The sequence below is a fragment of the Bufo bufo genome, chromosome 5 (genome assembly GCF_905171765.1).
Source record: "Bufo bufo chromosome 5, aBufBuf1.1, whole genome shotgun sequence".
NCBI classification, from domain to species: domain Eukaryota; kingdom Metazoa; phylum Chordata; class Amphibia; order Anura; family Bufonidae; genus Bufo; species Bufo bufo.
The window spans coordinates 246766982-246790050 of NC_053393.1; the positions used below are offsets into that span (position 1 = coordinate 246766982).

At 42.0% G+C, this 23069-nt stretch overlaps 1 protein-coding gene across 1 annotated transcript in view; it reads left to right on the forward strand.

Moving 5' to 3' along the window:
• The window catches only part of ITGA9 (integrin subunit alpha 9), a 447293-nt gene that overhangs the window by 119206 nt on the left and 305018 nt on the right, over positions 1-23069 (forward strand). Inside the window, exons 13-14 of the mRNA XM_040433941.1 lie at positions 4029-4074; positions 11253-11407. Of these exons, the coding sequence (XP_040289875.1) occupies positions 4029-4074; positions 11253-11407 (201 nt within the window). The remainder of the gene's footprint in view (positions 1-4028; positions 4075-11252; positions 11408-23069) is intronic.

Here is a 23069-nt window from a genome sequence, read left to right on the forward strand (position 1 = left end):
ATGACAGGGAGCATGTTTTCCAGTAGTTCCTCATACCATGATCACTTTATGGAGCGACTTTTCATCCATCGTTGCTGTGCAGCTGCTTAACGTTCCATTAGTTTGACCTGGGGTGATGTACCATATACACATGTCACAAAGGTATCCATACTCAGCTATTAGAAGAGCCTGGAAACTTTCCATTGCTCCTTGTTATTTATAAGCTGTGCCATGCAAGAATTTTTCTGCTAACATAATGAAGACAATGGATTACTCAGCAGCAAGAATATAAGCTGAGATAATTTAAAAGGAGTCTCCACTGCATGTGCAGTGAGTGCTTGAAGCTGAAACATATACACCACCGCTCACTGTGCATGTCCGTAACGCGGCAGTGCATGGAAGTCTTCTGCATCGGCGAGAGATTTGCCCTGCCAGCGCTGATGTCAGGAAACACAGGGGCAGTGTGGGAGAGACACAGGGGAACGAGATGGGAGTGAGAACGGGGAGATGAGTCGTGACTCCCCTCAGTCAGAACAGCCACTCAGTGACTCCATGAGGTACCTTCTCATGACGTCTGAGACATTTTCAAAGTTGTTTTTTACTTAAATAGAATACTTTTCAGTATAAACACAGAAGACAGTTCAGGAATGCTTGGAGGATGCACAGGTTCCCTATAACTGGATCAGCGTAAAAGTTGAGTCAAAGTAAACATTTTATAAAATTCCACAGTTGAAGTCTACAATAGATGATGAGCATTTTTATAACTCTTTTTCTTTATGTGCTATAGTACTGTATATAATGGAGGAGATTTGTTTATACCACTAAAAATGTGGCTCTCTGTCTTAATGCCATATTTATAATTTTACTATGGCACTTTTTTTTACTTTGACATTAATATAGTGGACAGGACTTGATTTTCACAGTTAGAGCAACCGATTTACTAATGATCATCCCATATTTATTAGAGAAGTGTCTTGATGTCTGGTGATTTCTGCACAGAGGAGGAATGTGTTTTGGGTGCTCACATGGTTGATAGCTGACCTGTCTAACAAGGGAGACAACTAATGGATATCTATTCTTTATGAATGGAGAAAACACTATTAAGTAGCGCATAAACTGTATAAAGTGTACGTTTTTACAGAATTGCTCATTATTTTCTGTTGATGTGAACTATAGCGTATTGTTAAAAGGAGAATTATGCTTTAAGAGAACGAAATGCCCCCTGAACTACAGTCGTGGCCAAAAGTTTTGAGAATGACACAAATATTAGTTTTAACAAAGTTTGCTGCTAAACTACTTTTAGATCTTTGTTTCAGTTGTTTCTGTGATGTAGTGAAATATAATTACACGCACTTCATACGTTTCAAAGGCTTTTATCGACAATTACATGACATTTATGCAAAGAGTCAGTATTTGCAGTGTTGGCCCTTCTTTCTCAGGACCTCTGCAATTCGACTGGGCATGCTCTCAATCAACTTCTGGGCCAATTCCTGACTGATAGCAACCCATTCTTTCATAATCACTTCTTGTAGTTTGTCAGAATTAGTGGGTTTTTGTTTGTCCACCCGCCTCTTGAGGATTGACCACAAGTTCTCAATGGGATTAAGATCTGGGGAGTTTCCAGGCCATGGACCCAAAATGTCAATGTTTTGGTCCCCGAGCCACTTAGCTATCACTTTTGCATTATGGCACGGTGCTCCATCGTGCTGGAAAATGCATTGTTCTTCACCAAACTGTTGTTGGATTGTTGGAAGAAGTTGCTGTTGGAGGGTGTTTTGGTACCATTCTTTATTCATGGCTGTGTTTTTGGGCAAAATTGTGAGTGAGCCCACTCACTTGTATGAGAAGCAACCCCACACATGAATGGTCTCAGGATGCTTTACTGTTGGCATGACACAGGATTGATAGTAGCGCTCACCTTTTCTTCTCCGGACAAGCCTTTTTCCAGATGCCCCAAACAATCGGAAAGAGGCTTCATCGGAGAATATGACTTTGCCCCAGTCCTCAGCAGTCCATTCACCATATTTTCTGCAGAAGATCAATCTGTCCCTGATGTTTTTTTTGGAGAGAAGTGGCTTCTTTGCTGCCCTTCTTGACACCAGGCCATCTTCCAAAAGTCTTCGCCTCACTGTGCGTGCAGATGCGCTCACAGCTGCCCGCTGCCATTCCTCAGCAAGCTCTGCACTGGTGGCACTCCGATCCCGCAGCTGAATCCTCTTTAGGAGACGATCCTGGCGCTTGCTGGACTTTCTTGGACGCCCTGAAGCCTTCTTAACAAGAATTTAACCTCTTTCCTTGAAGTTCTTGATGATCCTATAAATTGTTGATTGAGGTGCAATCTTAGTAGCCACAATATCCTTGCCTGTGAAGCCATTTTTATGCAACGCAATGATGGCTGCACGCGTTTCTTTGCAGGTCACCATGGTTAACAATGGAAGAACAATGATTTCAAGCATCACCCTCCTTTTAACATGTCAAGTCTGCCATTTTAACCCAATCAGCCTGACATAATGATCTCCAGCCTTGTGCTCGTCAACATTCGCACCTGAAATGATCTCAGCAGGTCCTTTAATTACAGCAATGAAATGCAGTGGAAAGGTTTTTTTGGGATTAAGTTAATTTTCATAGCAAAGAAGGTCTATGCAATTCATCTGATCACTCTTTATAACATTCTGGAGTATATGCAAATTGCTATTATAAAAACTTAAGCAGCAACTTTTCCGATTTCCAATATTTATGTAATTCTTAAAACTTTTGGCCACGACTGTACAGTAAGGTGTGTAGAGATGAAAGCACACTGTATATTCCATTGATTTGTGCTCACTTGCATTATGCCCACAAACACTATGTGCTGTGTATGTTAATGCTTCTTTCAGACCCACGGTATAGTTCCGGCAAAGAACAGCCTGCTGGAGCTCTCTGGATCCAGCATTGCTGCAATGTCACATTAACTATAACGGGGTCTGGCAGAAATCCGTCCACTGCCCGGCAAATATACCAGGATTCGGTTGGACAAAAATCGCTGCATGCTGTGCTGTACGATGAGGAATATAGGTAAAAATTTGATTGTACTCGTAGAATTTATTATGAAGCCTACTAAACAACCAATGGGTATGTTAGGGCAATGCTCTTTAGTTATGTGTAGAAAAAACTGTAGCCATTTAACACTGTGTGCACAATTGTTAGGCAAATGAGTATTTTGACCATATCATAATTTTTATGCAAATTTTCCAACTCCAAGCTGTATAAACTTGAATGCTTATTGGATTTTGTTGCAAATAATCCACATGGTCTTAAAAAACATTTTAAGAAAAAAAGATGCAAATTAACTGCCAAAGATTTGAGAAGAATAAAACATGAAGCGACCAGGAACCCATTATCCTCCAGTACTGTCAAACTTCATCTTCCCTGGAGTGCCCAGGAGTACAGACTCCGGGCAGGCTTATGACTTATTGAAAATTTGGGGGACCTATATTGGTCACTGATTTTTTGGGGTAAAGTCAGAAACGTTTATTTGTAAATGTTAAGTTTGTTTATTATTCTCACTTTAACAGATGGAAATAAATAAGTGAGATGGGAACAGTTTCCTTTTTCATTTAGTTACATAATAATTCTGCATACTAATAGTTGTCCAATAATTATGCACACATAGACATTCTTCTAAAGAAGCCAAAACTTCACTTTTATTTTCTTAAATATTCAGGTTTGAGGCTTATTAATCTTTCGAATTGACTGACAGCACCGTAGTTCTTCAATAATAAAATTAATCTTCAATACTACAACTTGCCTAATAATTGTGCACACAGTCTATTGTGCACACATGTCTATGACTTTACTGTCTTATGCTTACTGTATAACACCATTTAGATTAGCACAGATTGTGGAGGCGACTAGTGAGCTACTTAGCATCAGCTTTTGAACTGGGCGCTGATAACAAGCTGTTTGTACCCTCTCCTCTTGAGTCCGTAGTCAAAGAATTTGAAATTTAAGTGACTTTAATCTCCTTACACTGCCCATTATTTATAAGGGATCATTTCTTTTTTTTTCAGATGTGACCATTGGGGCTTTTATGTCGGATAGAGTGGTTCTACTAAGGTGAGAAGCAATTTTTTATACAAAGACATGCAGACTTGCATTCATGAGACAGGGATGTCCTGCATTTAGCTCATGCACATTAAATTGCATTATCAGATATGCAATTTAAACCTCAATTTTGATAAATTGACTAACTGTATTGAAATGAATGGTCAATATGGTTACATATCAAACATAGCTAAGGGAGACTAGTCCATATGATTCAGGGGCGTAGCTAAAGGCTCATGGGCCCTGGTGCAAGAGTTCAGCTTGCCCCCCCCCCCTCCCCTTTCACTCAGAGCTGGTGCACCTAGCTTTTCTGCTGCCAAAGGCAAATATTGAAATGCCCCCCCCCCCCCTTCCCTCCAGTCCTACTGTTAAAGGGGTTGTCCTCTTTTTACTACTTATGACCTTTCCTTAGGATAGATCATCAATATTAGATTAGCCGTGGTCCTCCGGCACCCCCGACTATTAGCTATTTGAAGAGAGGGCAGCATTCATATGAGAGCTGCTTTCTCTGTTCTGTTCACCTGCTCGCCGTAGCATTTGCAGTGATGAGCAGGTAAACAGAGCAGAGAAGGCAGCGCTCATACACAAAACAAAAAAGCGGACAACCCCTTTAAAGACTTACTTGGAAAACATTACATATAGCGCTACAGAACATACAGGGTAATACAGCACCACATACCTCTTACATCCAGTGAGTTCTCTTCTCTGATGTAGATATTCTCTTTCCTCTTCTTCTCCTGTCAGACCAGACCGCCATGGTGACTTCTTTCAGCCGCATCTCGTCTTCGCAGAGTTTAACAAACAGACATCTTACTTTCCTATTTTTCCATTCTCCTCTTCACCTTCTCAACTCCCCATCCTGCCACCCCCAATACTGTGCCCACTGTGCTCCCAAATACTTTCCTGCAGAAACAGTCCCCCTGAAAATACTGGTACCACACAGATAGTGCATCAGTACAAAAACACCCCTTTATATTGTGCGCTAGTACAAAAAAATCCCCCCTTTCTTTTCAGATCAGACCCCCATATAAAACCCTAAATGAGATCCCCCCCATCTCAGACCAAACCCCCTTTGAACCTCTATGTCAGACCACATATAAGACCCCAGTTTTAGACCTCAGCTCAGACCCCCATTAGACCTCCATGTAAGACCCCGACCCAATATCAGACCTCAGATAAGACCCCCATTAGACCTCCAGTCTATAGTCCGGCCCTCTAACAGTCTGAGGGACAGTGAACTGGCCAGTTCAGCACCCAGACTCTTATTCTGTGATGCATGCTGTTGTGATGGATGCAGTTTGTGGTTTAGCATTGTCTTGTTGAAATTTTCAAGACCTTCCCTGAATGAGATGCTGCCTGGAAGGGATCTTATATTGTCCTAAAGTCTCTGTATACTGGTCAGCATTGATAGTGCCTTTCCAGATGTGTAAGCTGCCCATGGCTTTTGCACTTATTTAAGCCCATACCATCAGAGATGCAGGCTTTTTAACTGTGCACTGATTACAAGCTGGTCCCTCTCTTGAGTCCGCAGAACACGGCATCTGTGGCTTTCTAAAAGAATTTTGATTCATCTGATCACAGAACAGTTTTCCATTTTGCCTCGGTCCATTTTAAATGAGCTTTGTCCCAGAGAAGATGGCAGTGTTTCTGGATTGTGTTGAGATATGGATTCTTCTTTGAATGATACAGCTTTAACTTGCATTTTCAGAGTTCACAGTGTTCAGACAGTGTTTTCTGAAAGCGTTTTTGAGCCTTTGCAGGAATTTCCAGTACAAAACCATGCCTCTTTTTAATGCAGTGCCATCTAAGGGCCCATAGATAACGAGTTTTCAATATTGACCATCAGCCTTATCCCTTGTGCACATGGATTTCTCCAGATTCTCAGAATCTTTTGATGATATTATGTACTGTGATGGTGGGATATTCAAAGTCTTCGCAATTTTACGTTGAGGAACATGTTTCTGAAATTGTTCCACAATTTGTAGACACAGTTCTTTGCAGATTGGTGAACCTCTGTCCATCGTTGCGTCTGGGAGATTCTGCCTCGCTAACATGCTCTATTTATATATACCCAGTGATGTTGTCCCAACTTTTTTTAAATGCATTGCTGTCATCAAGTTCTAAATGAGTTAAGTTTTAAATCATGAAATGGTACATTGTCTCACTTTCAACATGGGATATGTGTTCTATGTTCTATTGTGAATAAAATACTCTCTATGAGATTTTCAAATCATTGCATTCAGTTTTTATTTCCATTTATCTACATTTTACACAGTAATTGAGTGGAATGGGCTTGTCTTTTACATCTATTGTTTTATTGTAGTTCTTGTAGTTTTTTTCTCCAGTGCCATTGCCTGTGGTCTACATCATTCAGAGAGCAACAAGTCCATGTAGACAAGGTTTCCGATCCATGGGTATATACACTACTCACAAAAAGGGATATTTGGCTTTTAGGTGAAGTTTATGGAAAATATAAAAAGTTCACACCACAGTGATATTATATAATGAAAATAGAGCATTTACTGTAAGTAGAAGCATGCAGTGGTGATTTCCTCATCTCAAGCAATTGAAACAAAAGCCAACAACAGTGGTGGATATACCCCCACAAAAAATTTCAATGTCTCAATAACTTGTCATGTGGCCTTGAGCATCAATTACAGCTTGACGACGACATCTCATGCTGTTCACAAGTTGACTTATTGCTTGCTGAGGCATGGCATCCCACACTTCTTGAATGGCGGCCCACAGGTCATTGAGGTTCTGGGCTACAGAGTCACGAGCCTCTACACAGCGACTCAGCTGATCCCATAGGTTTTCAATGGCATTCAGGTCTGGATAAAGTGCAGGAAACTCCATTTGAGCCACCCCAGTCTCCAGCAGCCATTCCCTCATGATGCGACCTTGATGAAGATGAAATTAGGCCTGTGTTGTTCATGAAGAGGCAAAATGACTGGATTTATAATGTTATTCAAGTAGTATAGACTTGCCAATGTACCATTCACAAAGTGTAGGGAAGTTCTGTATTGACTAGACACACCTGCCCACACTGTAACACCACCACCAAAGGCAAACAGTTGCTGATCCATAGTGCCCTCCTTGACATCTCCAACATCGTTGGCGGCCATCTTTTCTGCTCATCGTGAATCGACATTCATCAGTGAACAGCACTGGTCATTCGTCTAACGTAGATGCTCCCTAGCCCATGCAAGACGAGGACGCCTGTAGTCAGGTACCCTTGCATTTCATCTAGCACGCAGAGCACGCTGATGTAAACAGTTTCCAATGATCTGACCTCTCTTAAAGGGGTATTATCAACACGCCGTTTCATACTTACCTGCTCCTGGCGCGCTGTCCACTTCCTGGTTTCGGCACTCGGCAGAGGGCGGGCTCTATCTTTATTGAAGTCTTCTCCCGGCCGGGCCATGCGCTGGACTGAACGCGCACGCCGAGGCCGCGCATGCGCCCTGGTGACTTCTTCCTGGCAATTATACTATACTGGCCAGGAAGAAATTACCATAGCGCATGCGCAACCTCGGCGTGTGTTTTCGGGACTGCGCGCGGCCGGCCGGGAGAAGAGAAGAAGTCATCTGCGCAAGCGCGGCCACCGCGATTCCTGAGAAGAGCGGTGGCCGTAACCAGGGGAGACGGAAGACAACAGTCAGGTAAGTATATGTTTATTTTCTTCTAAGGGGTGGGAATTAGTTAATTAAATATATTTAGAAAAATGATCACTGTTAAATCATTAACAGATTTAACAGTGCTCATTAAGATGAGAATACCCCTTTAAATGTGCCTGGAGTTGTGTGGCATTCATCACCCGTTTCTTCAGGGCATTGTTCATAATGAAGCGGTCATCAGTGGGGGATGTGGCCAAAGGACATCCACTTCTATGCCTTTCTGTGACTCTTCAAATCTCTCTGTATCTCTGTTGAAACCTGCTGATGACACTCTGTGACACTCTCTAAGCTTAGTGGCCACTTCCGTCTGAGAACATCCTGCTTGAAGCCTCACAGTGGCGAGGTACTGTTGATTAATTGTTAGGTGTCGTCTTGGTCTCAAAATGTCAAATCAGCAGCATGATGATGAGGACTGTTTAAATACCAATTCTAATTGAACGAGGAAATTTATTGGGCGATTCATGGATTAAACACCTGTTGTAAATTTTGCCGTTAAGCTTCTTGTTAGAGAACAGCAAGTTGTGCAAAAAGTACTCAGACATTGAACAGTTGGACATGTGCATTCAAAAGTTTAGAGAAGGTCCAGGAAGAGCACTTTTATTCTGATGGAAACAGCTCCCAAGTGCCCAACTGGGCAGGGTTTGCTTTGCTTTGGGCACTTGGATCAGCAAGCACTTTTCCTGGACCTTGAATAAAGATACAAGGTACACATAGGTATGTCTAGAATGGGTTTACAGTCTTCTGCAGGGCAATGTGTTAGTTATATTGGTAAAAATGACGTGACAGACTCCCTTTAAAGTCCGGATCCCTTGTGCTGAAACCTGAATGTCTCAGATTGCCATTTACTACTTCTTTGAACTATCCTTTGAGCTTTGGCTGTCAGGCATGCTGAATTTGATTTTCCTTCCTCCAAAGGAGTAAAATGTTTGTAGAGAATCCATGAATTGCATTAGCCCCACTCTTGAGATTACTGTACAGAATCTGACTTTTGTAATTTGTGCAGCTTTCCTGCCTGGTTCATACAAGCAAACAATTACGTAAATTGAGTTTCATTAAGCAGCTTTATCCTCTTGGGGTGAGAACACTTGGATAGCCGCCAAGTTCTTTGTCATTCAATGCTGACCTTTCCCCTTCCTGGTGATATGGATGATGCACGATGATGTTGACAACAATATTTGATGGGAAATTTAACTAAAAGTGGGGATGTTGGAAACCTTCCTGTAGTGACTTATTTATTATAATGTACTAGATTCCATTTAGTAATGCATTCTCCTTTACTGCATATAATTTTTTGCATAGTCATTACAGTCTTTTTTCAAAAATCCCAAACATCACTTTTTTTTCAGTTGTGCTACTATTTCTTGCTCATTTTGTCATTTCATTTGGCTGTGAGATGTGCTTGATGTAACGGTCGCGTACACACACACACAGGTGGGAGGGAAGTGACCACTGCGCTCCACCCTTACCCCTGGCCCTGCCTACTTGCCTCGCGAGTCCTAATGACAGGGGACAACTGGACGGCAATCCCTAACTTGGAATAAGTGCAGGGATGACAGAGAGACAAACAACAGGACGTGAACGGACTGAGTCAATACCAGGAAAGCTACAAAGTACAAATGGAGCAAGCAGAGAATTGTCAGGAGAAGCCGGGGTCATAAATACCAGGAGAGACGTGAAGTACCAAAGGAGTCAGCAGAGGATCGTCAGGAGGAGGCTGGGGTCAGAATACCAGGAGAGCAGCAAAGTACACAAGGAGCAGGCAGAGGATCGTCAGGAATTCAGCAGGAGGCAAGTACGCCAGGAAAGACCAAATCACAGGTGGAACCTAAATTAACAGGCAACCTGTGGCCAGCAGGCTGCCTGTATTTATAGTGGGGAGTGAGGGTCATGTGACGTGGCCAGTGTCACATGACCAACAAACCAACCAGTCGAGCACCGAGTGATCAGCTCGGCGCTCAAGGCAGACTTAGGAGCAGGGAGCCACCCAGCTAGTAAAGCCGCCCTGGGAACGAGGTAAAACACAGATCCTAAGCAGCTGGTCTGCGGCTAATGGGGGACCGAGTGTACCTTCGGAACCCTGTTACACTTGATGTGCTTAGTTATGGTAGTACATCAGCAGGGACTAAAAAGCTCAAGATTTTGAAATGCAATCTTCACTAGTAAATTATGCCAGTACTCCCACACTAGTGTTGACACATCAGTGTGCTCTGACTTGATTGCATGTTTCTCATGTTATTTTCCTAGAATAAATTAAATAAGGTAGCTGACTTTATGTAAACTTTTATATTATTATATAGTAGATTATAATATATGATGTACATCTGTAGCATTGTGAAATGTAGGATTTTATTTTAGCACGTCAGCGTTGTGAGACACCACATCTATGGACTTTAGGGTTAGGGTTGGAGTCTGGTAGATTTAGCCCATCACACTCTTCTTGACAGGACACCACTACAAAATCATGGCAGCATTGACAAATTATAAGATATGGACAATATAACATCTATATCAACATAACATGTAGATGTCCTGGCAGGAGTGATCTCCTATACCTATTTAAGTTTCTCCTATCAGGAAGAGGATTTACCATGTGAACGATCTCTTATTTACCTTGATAACCACAAGATGGTTTTCAGATTTGGATGAAATTTTCCTTTAAAGGGGTTTTTCAGTTACACAAAAAAAAATATATAAATAACACCAGCATTGATCCTTACTGCATCAAATAAGTCAGTTGATGAAGTTCTGAATACATTTTGACTCCTCCAGTATAATTGCGATCTGTACACCCCGGCATAAGGCTTATGGGCAGTGTCTGTAGCATCAGGTCTCTTCTTCTCTTTCCCCTCCCAGCTCGAACATCACAGATCCAAGCCTGCTTGAAGCCCTTCTAGAAAACCCTGCCCTAAGACACATCGTCATTGCTGACATCACATCTGCAGGGCATGGTCCTGGAGAATGTGAACACTGCCTTTAGAGGCAAGGTCACTGATGATGTTGTGTCTACAGGGCGGAATTTTAAAAGCTTTACCACACCTCAGATGTAGACGTGATGTCATCGGGATAGGGAGCCAAAACAGCAGAAGATCTCATGTGATTGAATGCAGGAAAACGGGACATTACTGATAAACAATCACTATTAGGGTCCATTCACACGTCCGTTGTTTCTTTCCTGATCTGTTCCGTTTTTTGCGGAACAGATCTGGACCAGTTCTGTACCCATTCATTTTCAATGGGTCCTGAAAAAAAATCTGACATTGAGCTGTCCGATTTTTTTCAGGACCCATTGAAAATGAATGGGTACAGAACTGGTCCAGATCTGTTCCGCAAAAAAGGGAACAGATCAGGAAAGAAACAACGGACGTGTGAATGGACCCTTAGTAAGTGATAGTTTCCTGTAAAATGATGCTGAAAATTGCAAAATCGAAATACCCCTTTAAGTTTTGTTGGTATGTGATATTATTAATGAGGTTCTTAAATATAGACACATACCTGTTTATTTTCTTTTATCAGAACAAGACCAGTTATTACTGTGGATGCTTTAATAATCCTGCCAACTGCCATTAACATCACTGCTCCTCAGTGCCACGATGGGACGCAAAATGTGAACTGTGTCAATGTCACCGTCTGTTTCCGGTTTAGTGGCAAACAAGTTCCTGGTGAAATAGGTAAGTAATGTTTTTATTCAGTGTTGATATTGTTTCTTCTAAGCAGTAAGAAAAAAAGTAGCGCTTTTCTATTAGGTTTCTTAAAGTGACTCTGACATGGAAAGCTGTCAATCACTGTGTGTGGGCGGGGTGATCAGGACTCTTGCTGTCTCTTCTAAGAGTCCTGTCAGGATTTACTCTGCCTTTTACTTCTGCTCCAAATCATATAAAACTATATATCACAGAGCTCAGCTTGTATCCTGGTGTCTCAACCTGCACTCACATAGGGCAACATGAAACCCCTGACTGATTGGATTTCAGATCCATAAATTTATTGCACATGGTATCGGTGACATGAATTGTATATTGCACACAGTAAGACATTTCTAATGAAGTATTAAACAAATTGGGACATTTTATTAGGTTCATTTGCATCAGATTATGTCAGATTTTGAACAGATTGCAATAAAATCATCTTTACTGGCTTTACACAATATTTTTTTCTGATTAATGCAGACAGATCATCTGTATTTGTATCCTTAGTTTGGATACAGTAAGTGATTCTAGCTGAAAGCCCTCAATATACATGAACCAGGCAATATCATAAATGGATTGATATTGTATGTAAGGCATTTTATGTGCCACCTTACATAGTTGAAGATGGAAGAGGATAATAAGATTTTGTTTTGTAAATGAAAGTGTAACTGTTGCTTAAAATTATTTATTTTTTTTGGTGTAGAGCGTGATTTAAATAGTTTGATATTCTTTATTAGGGAGATGTATTTATTTTTGTCTCCTTAGGAACCCTCTACAAGAAGCCTGGTTCTTTTCTCTGAAGCCCAGCCCCTGCCTCTCTCCATAAGTGTAAATGTGTCCCTGCCTATCTGGCTGATCGCTGGCAGCCTTGCTAATTACTATTCCTACGTTTCTATCCTGTTTCTGAAGGGTCCCTGACTAACTGACTCTGTAAATTTTACTCTTCCCCGTGCTTCTCTAATAGTTAGTAATCAAAAAGAAAGAAGAACGGGACTGATGCGATCAGCACTGACAGTAGGTGTACTTTGTCCACATACATTTACTGTCAGAGCTGATCGCATCAGTCTCGTTTTTCTCTCTCTTTCCCGCGCTCACTAACAGAGAAGCACAGGGAAGAGATAAATGTGCAGAGCGGCCAGTGATCGGCGCTGGCAGCAAGTCAGTCATTTAGGGACACTTCAGAAATAGGGTAGAAGTGCAGGAATAGTAATTAGCATAGCTGCCAGTGATCACTGCTGGCAGCAATTCAATAAGGTAGAGACATCTTACATATACTGTATGTACAGAGAAAGAGGCTGGGATTGGAGAAAAGAGGCAAAGCTAAAAGGCTGCCTCAGTATTTACACATAGCCGTCTCCTGCATTCAGTAGACACTGAACACGGGCTCTCCTTAGCTACACTTAGGGGGAGATTTATCCAAACTGGTGTAAAGGAAATGGCCCAGAGTAACCAATTATATACCACCTTTCATTTTTCAGAGCTCCTTTGGAAATGAAAGGTCAATATGGTTGCCATAGTTTTTATTGACACTTTCCACCAGTTCCAATAAGGCCTTATGCACACAACCATATCTGTTTTGCGATCCCCATATCATGGATCCGCAAAATATTAATGCAACCTGTCTGATGCCCGCATTTTATTTGCGGACCCATTGTTTTCAATAGATCCTTGGTTTGCATTCTGCAGACGTATTCTATCTTTTTTTGCAAAAAAATAAAACCATGCCGTATACTTGTCTGCAAAATGTGGACAGCTGACCCATTATAGTCTGCATTTTGCTGATCTGTTGTTTTTGGACTGAGAAACATACGGTCGATGAGGCCTCAATGTCCAACTTATTGTGTTGCTAAGGAGACACTTTACATGCAGTTTTCAAGTAAAAATAAACACATTTCCCTAATGACATTTGTCACAAAGATAAATACAATCACTGTCCCTACATACCGGTAATATAAAAAAAAAATTAAAAAAAATTAAGCTTTGAAGCGGCACTGTACTTTAAACAAACTTTTGATAAGTTTAAGCTTTTAAGCTCACCATATCTTACTCCCCTGAATATTTATTCAGGTAAAATAATATTTATATGGTTCTTTTTTTATTATTCTCCCTCTGCTTACTTAATACACAGTGTGACTGTTTTACCTGCAGTTTTCTTTGTTGTATGGTTTTCTTTTAGTTATCTGAGGCTGACTGAATGTTTCTGTTTTTGAGTGTATTCAGGTTACCAGAAAGGGTCAGATTTCAATGTAAATATTTTGTCCGAAGTCAAAGTTTATGAACTGTTTATCTTGGAGGCTTACATTACCATAGCCTGACTGTGACCTTTAAAAGCATTTTTATTGATTGGAACTGTCCAGCTAATGGTAGAGGTGCTGGTGCTGGGCTTTTTCTGGAGTATGTGTTCATCATATAATTGTTGAAAAACTAAAAGGTATGCATTTAGGATATGAAAAAAGGAAAATAGAATGAAAAAATTGTGCAAAGTGATGACCACATATTTCCATGGATGGGCACCATTTTTTCAGAAATTTGCTTACCTAACAGCAGTCACCATTTTTGCACTAATTGTTTTCCAATAAGGCTTCATATGTTGAAACATAGAATATACTGTTTTAGCCTAGTAAACTTGTTTCTAGGTAAGCACTTTTTGGAAAAACAAAACAGATTTTGTGTTAGTTTTATGCAATTTTTGAGCCAAAGCCAGGAGTGGAGTCAAAGGCAATAGAACTATAAAGGAAGAAGTAAGCTTTCCTTCCTGCTGCATCCACTTCTGGCGTGGGCTCAAAACGCAGCATAAAACACTGCAGTGGTGAATTTCCAAAAGGTGCTGTGTTTGAAACTACCCTAAGGCTATTCATTACTTAAGCAAAAAAAAAAACACCTAAGGAGGCATCGGAAAAATTCAAATATAAAGAGTTCAATAACCAAAGGCTATAGGGTTCCTGTTTATGGCCAATTTAAGAAAACATATCCTTTATTAATATAATCTTAAAATAATGTTTGGCCAGTTTTAAAAACTAGTTGTGTATACCTCTGTATTCTATCTCTTATTATTTCACCCTTTAATTCATTTCAGAGTGCCTGGTAAGGAAGACCTATGGGGATATTGTCTTCCTATCCCCCAATAGGTTAAGTAGCTTTCTTTATTTCCTTATAACATTCTACAGGTGAAACTCGAAAAATTAGAATATCGTGCAAAAGTCCATTTATTTCAGTAATGCAAATTAAAAGGAATTGCATTAATGCAGCTTAAAATTAGAATTTTGTGAAAAGGTTCAATATTCTAGGCTCAAAGTGTCACACTCTAGTCAGCTAATTAATCCATATACCCTGAGCAAAGGGTACCTTAAAATTGGGACTTTGGGGTTTCATAAGCAGTAAGCCATAATCATCCAAATTATACCAAATAAAGGCTTGAAATATCTCGCTTTGCATGTAATGAGTCTATCTCATATGTTAGCTTCACCTTTTTAGTTGCATTACTGAAATAAATGAACTTTGCACGATATTCTAATTTTTCGAGTTTCACCTGTAGATGTCAGTATGTTATTTAGTTGCCACTTGTAATCTTGGTAGGAGATACACCTATCACAGCTGGCTGATTAAATATACACTCTCGCTGTGTACCATTTATTGTATCATTCATTCACAGCTATTTCGCTTTCTATCATTCAGAACGCCACCTGGTATATCTCCTATAAATTTCTAACTCCCTTACTAAGGTCTTATCTCTTTTTAAATCATTACCACTGAGTGCCTGCAGGTCACCCTGCTAACAGAACTAACTAGAACGGCTATTTTATCTAAAAGCTAATTGCAGCTGACCCATTTCGCCGCAGAGCAGCATCCTCAGGGGTTAAGGAGCTACTGTCAACACAAGCGATTGATCAGTCGATGATTTAACTAGGTAAGGCGGGTTCCCTTACAATTCTAACTTATACCATTTATCGCTTGTGTGATTGATAGGTGGGACTCACATTCTCCTCCCTCCTCCCATTGTATGTGTGACTTCATGCTGGAGGTAACCTGGGACCTATATCTGCTTCCCTCCTCCCATTGAATGTGTGATTTCATGCTGGAGGTAACTAGGAGTCAATTGCTGTGTGTCGGACCTTATGCTCCTGCAATAGCCCATACGGCCCCTGTATTTGCCCATACGGCGCAGGTAGGTTAGTGTTAGGTCCGTGCCACTATGAGATACTTTGATGAGGTGCGCGGGTTCCGGTATGTTTTTGATATAAGAATATATTGGTGAACTAGCTAAGGCGGGTTCCCTTACATTTCTAACATATACCATTTATCGCTCGTGTGATTGATAGGAGGAGACACCCATTAAACTGTTACCTGGATAGATGTCAAAATTTGATTGTGGGATCGCAATTGGTCATTGCAAACAGATCTTCTACACTTGCGCATTAACTTCTCTTTTACTTCGTCCCATTGGGATCAGAGCGCATGTCAAGGGACTTAGTGAGATTTTGATCCTTCCTCAGAAGGTCTGCACTTGTCTGTGGACTTAGATATCTGTATAGATTCTCTCTGGATCCATGATAGACTAGACTGATCTTATTTGTTGTTATTATAGATTACATACAAAGAACTCACTACTTCTTAGTAACCTAGACTGTTCTTATTTATATCTTGACCATAAATTGAGTCACCACTTTATGAGCCTTTGTGACGGCAACCTACACTACACACAGGGGGGAGGATAGTGATCACTGCGCTCCACCCTCACCCCTGGCCCTGCCTACTTGCCTCGCAAGTCCTAATGACAGGGGACAACTAGACGGCAGTCCCTAACTTAGGATACGTGCTGGGAAGACAGACAAGACAAATAACGGAACGTGAACGGACCGGGTCAATACCCAGAGAGCTACGCAGTACTAAGGAATGAGCAGAGAATCGTCAGGTGGAAGCCGGGGTCAGGATACCAGGAGAGATGCGCAGTACAGGAGGAGCAGGCAGAGAATCGTCAGGGAACACAGGATCAGGAACAAAACAATCACCAGATACCTAAAATTAACAGGCAACCTGTGGCCAGCAGGCTGCCCGTATTTATAGTGGGGAGTGAGGGTCATGTGACGTGGCCAGCATCACATGACCGACAGACTGACCAGTCGAGCACCGAGTGATCAGCTCGGCGCTCCAGGCAGACCTAGGAGCAGGGAGCCTCCCAGCTAGCAAAGCTGCCCTGGAAACAAGGTCAAACACAGATCCTTGCTCTCGAAGCTAAGCAGCAGGTCTGCGGCTGATGGGAGACCGAGTGCATCTTCGGCACCCCGTTACAGTACCCCTCCTTTTACGAGGGGCCACCGGACTCAAGACTTCAGGCGATGGCCTTTCAGGGTGTTCTAAATGAAATTTTCGAACAAGTCTAGGAGCATGAACCTCCCTGGCAGGTACCCAAGATCTCTTTTCAGGTCCATACCCCTTCCAGTGAATCAGGTACTGCAAGGAATTACGCACCTTCCTGACATCCACTATTTTAGACACCACCTACTTAACAGCATCATTAACAAGAACTGGCAGAGGCGAGGCTTTTAATGGTACTACTGGTTCAACATATCTTTTAAGTAGAGATTTATGGAACACATTATGAATGTGCAATGACTCGGGCAGCTCCAACCTAAATGATACTGGGTTAATCACCTCCATGATCTTATATGGTCCAATAAAACGAGGAGCAAATTTTTTTGAATCTACCTTGAGAGAGAGAGATTCTTGGAGGATAACCACACCTTATCCCCAACCAGAAAATACGCGCCCCTTGAACGTTTCCTATTGGCTTTGAGTCTTTGAGAACTTTGAGCCTTTTCTAGGTTCATTTGAACCTGGGCCCAAACTGTGCACAGTTCAGAAGAGAGCCTATCCGCCTCAGGGTTAGAGGAGGAGACGGATGACCCAGAATGAAAACGGGGATGAAAACCATGGTTGCAAAAGACAGCAGAAGAATTAACACGATTATTCAAAGCAAATTCAGCCAACGGAAGGTATTTAACCCATAATTGCTGGTCATCAGCAACATACGACCTCAGGAATTGTTCCACAGACTGATTAAGGCGTTCAGTCTGCCCATTACTCTCAGGGTGGTAGGCGGAGGAAAAAGACAACGAAATCTGACATCTTTGACATAAAGCCCTCCAAAATTTGGACACAAACTGCACACCCCTGTCAGATACAATATTTTCCGGTATACCATGTAACCGTACAATTTCTTTCACAAAAATAGATGCCAGGGTCTTGGCATTCGGGAGTTTAGACAGAGGAATGAAATGAACCATCTTGCTAAACCTATCGACCACTACCCAAACCACAGTCTTACCCTCCGCCGGCGGCAGGTCAGTAATAAAGTCCATTGAGATATGGGACCAGGGTCTACTGGGAATGGGTAGGGGTCGTAGGTTACCAGCAGGGCGAGTCCTAGGTGTCTTAGACCTAGCACAAACCTCACAGGCTGACACGTACAGTACAGACCAAAAGTTTGGACACACCTTCTCATTCAAAGAGTTTTCTTTATTTTCATGACTATGAAAATTGTAGATTCACACTGAAGGCATCAAAACTATGAATTAACACATGTGGAATTATATACATAACAAACAAGTGAAAATATGTAATATTCTAGGTTCTTCAAAGTAGCCACCTTTTGCTTTGATTACTGCTTTGCACACTCTTGGCATTCTCTTGATGAGCTTCAAGAGGTAGTCCCCTGAAATGGTTTTCACTTCACAGGTGTGCCCTGTCAGGTTTAATAAGTGGGATTTCTTGCCTTATAAATGGGGTTGGGACCATCAGTTGCGTTGAGGAGAAGTCAGGTGGATAGACAGCTGATAGTCCTACTGAATAGACTGTTAGAATTTGTATTATGGCAAGAAAAAAGCAGCTAAATAAAGAAAAACGAGTGGCCATCATTACTTTAAGAAATGAAGGTCAGTCAGTCAGCCAAAAAATTGGGAAAACTTTGAAAGTAAGGGCTATTTGACCATGAAGGAGAGTGATGGGGTGCTGCGCCAGATGACCTGGCCTCCACAGTCACCGGACCTGAACCCAATCGAGATGGTTTGGGGTGAGCTGGACCGCAGAGTGAAGGCAAAAGGGCCAACAAGTGCTAAGCATCTCTGGGAACTCCTTCAAGACTGTTGGAAGACCATTTCAGGTGACTACCTCTTGAAGCTCATCAAGAGAATGCCAAAAGTGTGCAAAGCAGTAATCAAAACAAAAGGTGGCTACTTTGAAGAACCTAGAATATGACATATTTTCAGTTGTTTCACACTTGTTTGTTATGTATATAATTCCACATGTGTTAATTCATAGTTTTGATGCCTTCATAGTCATGAAAATAAAGAAAACTCTATGAATGAGAAGGTGTGTCCAAACTTTTGGTCTGTACTGTAGGACTTGACATCCCTAAATAAAGTGGGCCACCAATAGGATCTAGAAACCAGCTCTCTAGTGCCCTCAAAACCAGGATGTCCACAAAAGGCAGAATCATGACACTCACCCAACAGCTGGAGACGAAATTGTATGGGAACAAACAACTTATCTGTTGGGGTGGTTGCCGGTGCCAGATGTTGTTCAGCCTTAATGAGAGCCGAGATATCTTGGATTAAGGCTGCTACGAAAATATTTGCTGGTAGGATGGATTCAGGCGGTGCCTCTGTAGGCTGAAAAGCATGGAAGCTCCGAGATAATGCATCAGCCTTCACGTTTTTACTTCCAGGCCTGAAAGTAATGGAGAATTCAAAACGAGTAAAAAACAGTGCCCATCTAGCCTGACGGAGATTTAACCTCTTAGCAGATTCGAGAAACATAAGGTTCTTATGGTCAGTGACAACAGTTACACAATGCCTTGCCCCCTCCAGAAAATGCCTCCACTCCTCAAATGCCCACTTAATGGCCAGCAACTCCCGATTCCCTATTCCCTTCGTAGTTTCTCTCGGTTGAAGAAAATTTTCTGGAAAAGAATGCACACGTTCTTAGGTTAGTTAGACTAGCAGGACCTTGTGAGAGGACTGCTCCTGCGCCGTCCTCAGACGCATCCACCTCCACAATAAAAGGTCTCTCCTGATCTGGCTGTATCAGAATGGGAGCGCTACTGAATGCCTTTTTTAGTGTTTCAAACGAAGTAATGGCCTCAGTAGACCAGTTCTCCAAATTCTCCCTCAACACCTATAATACTTGTCTAACATGAGACACATGAGATTTGAAATCAGGAGAAAATATCAAAATGTCATCAAGATAGACAATGACAAATTTACTCCCTAAGAATATCATTCATAAAGTTTTGGAACACAGCTGAGGCATTGCTGAGTCCAAAAGGCATAACCTGATATTCAAAGTGCCCTGCCGGAGTATTGAACGCCGTCTTCCATTTGTCTCCCTCCTTGATTCGGATTAGATTATATGCCCCTTTCAGGTCAATCTTAGAAAACCAAGTTGCCCCCAGAACCTGGTTAAATAAATCCGGAATCAATGGGGGAGAGTATCTATTCTGGATAGTGATCTTATTCAATTTCCGGTAATCTATACAAGGCCTAAGACCACCATCCTTCTTCTTAACGAAGAAAAACCCTGCTCCCATAGGAGAGACAGAAGGTCTAATGTGCCCCTTACCAAGGCTTTCCTTAATATAATCCTCCATGGCCTTGCGTTCGGGCTAAGAGAGATTATAAATATGCCCCTTAGGAATTCTGGCACCTTCTACTAACTCTATGGCGCAATCATAAGGTCTATGGGGTGGTAGAACCTCCGGGGTAGGTGATGAGAACACATCAGAATATTCCCTAATGACCGTGGGTAATATATCAGATTCTACTGAGACCCCAGCTTGTACCACAGACAAGCACGAGTCACACTTAGGTCCCCATTTCACCAACTCCCCCCTGGACCAATCAATAGTGGGGTTGTATAATCGGAGCCAAGGCAACCCTAGTACCACCTCGACCGGTAAGTTCTCCAGGACTAAGAGGGAACATTTCTCAGAGTGGCACACCTCCACGGTTAAAGAAATCTCTGAGGTACATGACCTCACCATACCACCTACCAGGGGAGTGGCGTCAATAGCCATGACATGGATAGGTGTAGGAAGAGAAAAAATTGGATGGCGTACTCAGAGTCAATAAAGCTGGCCGCTGAACCAGAGTCAATAAAGGCCTTACCCGGCCATTTATTAACCCCCAGAGATATTGTTATAGGTACCAAAAGTTTACATTTCGTAATATCAGGGTGTACCTGGTCTTTAGGTTGCCTTGCCTTAACGGACAAGGCCTTCTTTGGACACTGGTTGATCCAATGGTCAGGATCTCCGCAGTAAAAACAAACTCCACGTCTGCGGCGCAGATTCCCTTGAGTCATGCCAACCTGCATGGGTTCTTCGGTAGACACCTCAGGGTTGTTTCTGGGATAGACCTCAGGCTGGACCACCATCTGAGAAGAGAACTGTCGTTCCTGTCGTCTTTCTCTAACCCGTCGGTCAAGTCGGACTACAAGGGTCATCATCTCCTCTAGAGTCTCTGAAAGCTGATAACTCACAAGAAGATCCTTTAAGTTATCGGACAGACCTGACCTGAACTGACTCTTAAGTGCTGGTTCATTCCATCCTGAGGGAACACACCACCTTCTGAATTGGGTGCAATGCTCCTCTGCAGGTTGATCGCCCTGAACCAGAACTTTTAGAGTAGTCTCGGCTACCAGTGTCCTGTCTGGGTTCATCATACAGGGTACCCAGGGCCTGAAAAAACCCCTCCACTGATGTTAAACAACTGGCGTCAGCAGGTAAAGAAAATGCCCAGTCCTGGGGATTACCCTGTAACCGGGAAATGACAATGCCCACGCGTTGACTCTCGGGGCCAGAGGATACGGGGCGCAAACGGAAAAAAAGTTTACAATTTTCTTTAAAGGAAAGAAACTTTTTACGATCTCCAGAAAAGGGCTCAGGAAGCTTAATCTGGGGCTCTAAATGTGGACTGGAGGCCTGAGGGATGGAAGTACCTTGTCCTAGCTCAAAAGAACAGAGTTTCTTCCTTAGCTCCTGCACCATCTGCGTCAGGTTAGGGACATGGTCAGTCAGGGTCACCAGAGGATTCATGATACAGTGGTTAGGTTACGGCCTGTTAATCTGTGACGGTAACGTACACTACACACAGGGTGGAGGATAGTAATCACTGCGCTCCACCCTCACCCCTGGCCCTGCCTACTTGCCTCGCAAGTCCTAATGACAGGAGACAACTAGACGGCAGTCCCTAACTTAGGATACGTGCTGGGAAGACAGACAAGACAAATAACGGAAGTGAACGGACCGGGTCAATACCTAGAGAGCTACGCAGTACTAAGGAATGAGCAGAGAATAGTCAGGAAAAGCCGAGGTCAAATACCAGGAGAGAAATGAAGTACAACAGGAGTCCGCAAAGAATCGTCAGGTGGAAGCCGGGGTCAGGATACCAGGAGAGATGCGCAGTACAGGAGGAGCAGGCAGAGAATCGTCAGGGAACACAGGATCAGGTAAGTATGCAGGAACAAAACAATCACCAGATACCTAAAATTAACAAGCAACCTGTGGCCAGTAGGCTGCCTGTATTTATAGTGGGGAGTGAGGGTCATGTGACGTGGCCAGCATCACATGACCGACAGACTGACCAGTCGAGCACCGAGTGATCAGCTCGGCGCTCAAGGCAGACCTAGGAGCAGACCCTGGGAACAAGGTCAAACACAGATCCTCGCTCTCGAAGCTAAGCAGCAGGTCTGCGGCTGATGGGAGACTGAGTGTGCCTTCGGCACCCCGTTACAGCATTCAATCGAGATTATACTCAAAATCCATGTATATAGAATAACAACAAACCATCAAATGATAATCACCATAGCCAATACTACAATTAATAATGACATCCTGTGTTGGCCAATATAACAGTTAATATTACAGTTAATAATAGCCTCTATCCCAGACGATGATCTTCCTAACTTATGTCTCTAAAATATGAAATTGCACAAGTCTATTAAATATGCCTATTTACAATATTGACTACAAAACATTATATGTACCTTCTGTTTTTCTTATGTTGGTTATTGGTAGGTGTTATTTGATCATACCTTTAATACTCATATTACACAACTATTGTGGACAATATTGTCAAAATATATAAATATTCTAGTCAGGTCATATTTTCCCCTCTAAAAATAACAAGACTACCTTCTTACCCATTTTGAAAATACCACTTAATAAAACCTGATTTTACAAGCTAACCCATTTATTATCCCACTGTATTAATATCATGAGAAGAAGAAAAGAGGGGAATACACAGAGATCCTTCTATAACTTTCAATGAAATGAAATTCTAGATCTCCAAAATTATAATCTTTCATCCACCAAGTATATCCAAATGTAAGGTTCCTCAATTAAAAAGGAGGGATACAGAATATCCTATTATTTTTATCCAAATATTCAGAAAACAAAAACAGAGGAATCATCATTTTACCTTCCATTCGTTAAATGAACGCAGAAAAAGAGAAGCCCTCATTAAAGGGATTCTGTCAGCCAGATTTTAGCTACAGAGCTTTTCATATCATCATATCAGTCTCTTTGATCTAGATAAAAATATACTAGTCTTACACCCAAATGTATTTTCATTTTGCTAAAAATCGCTTTAAT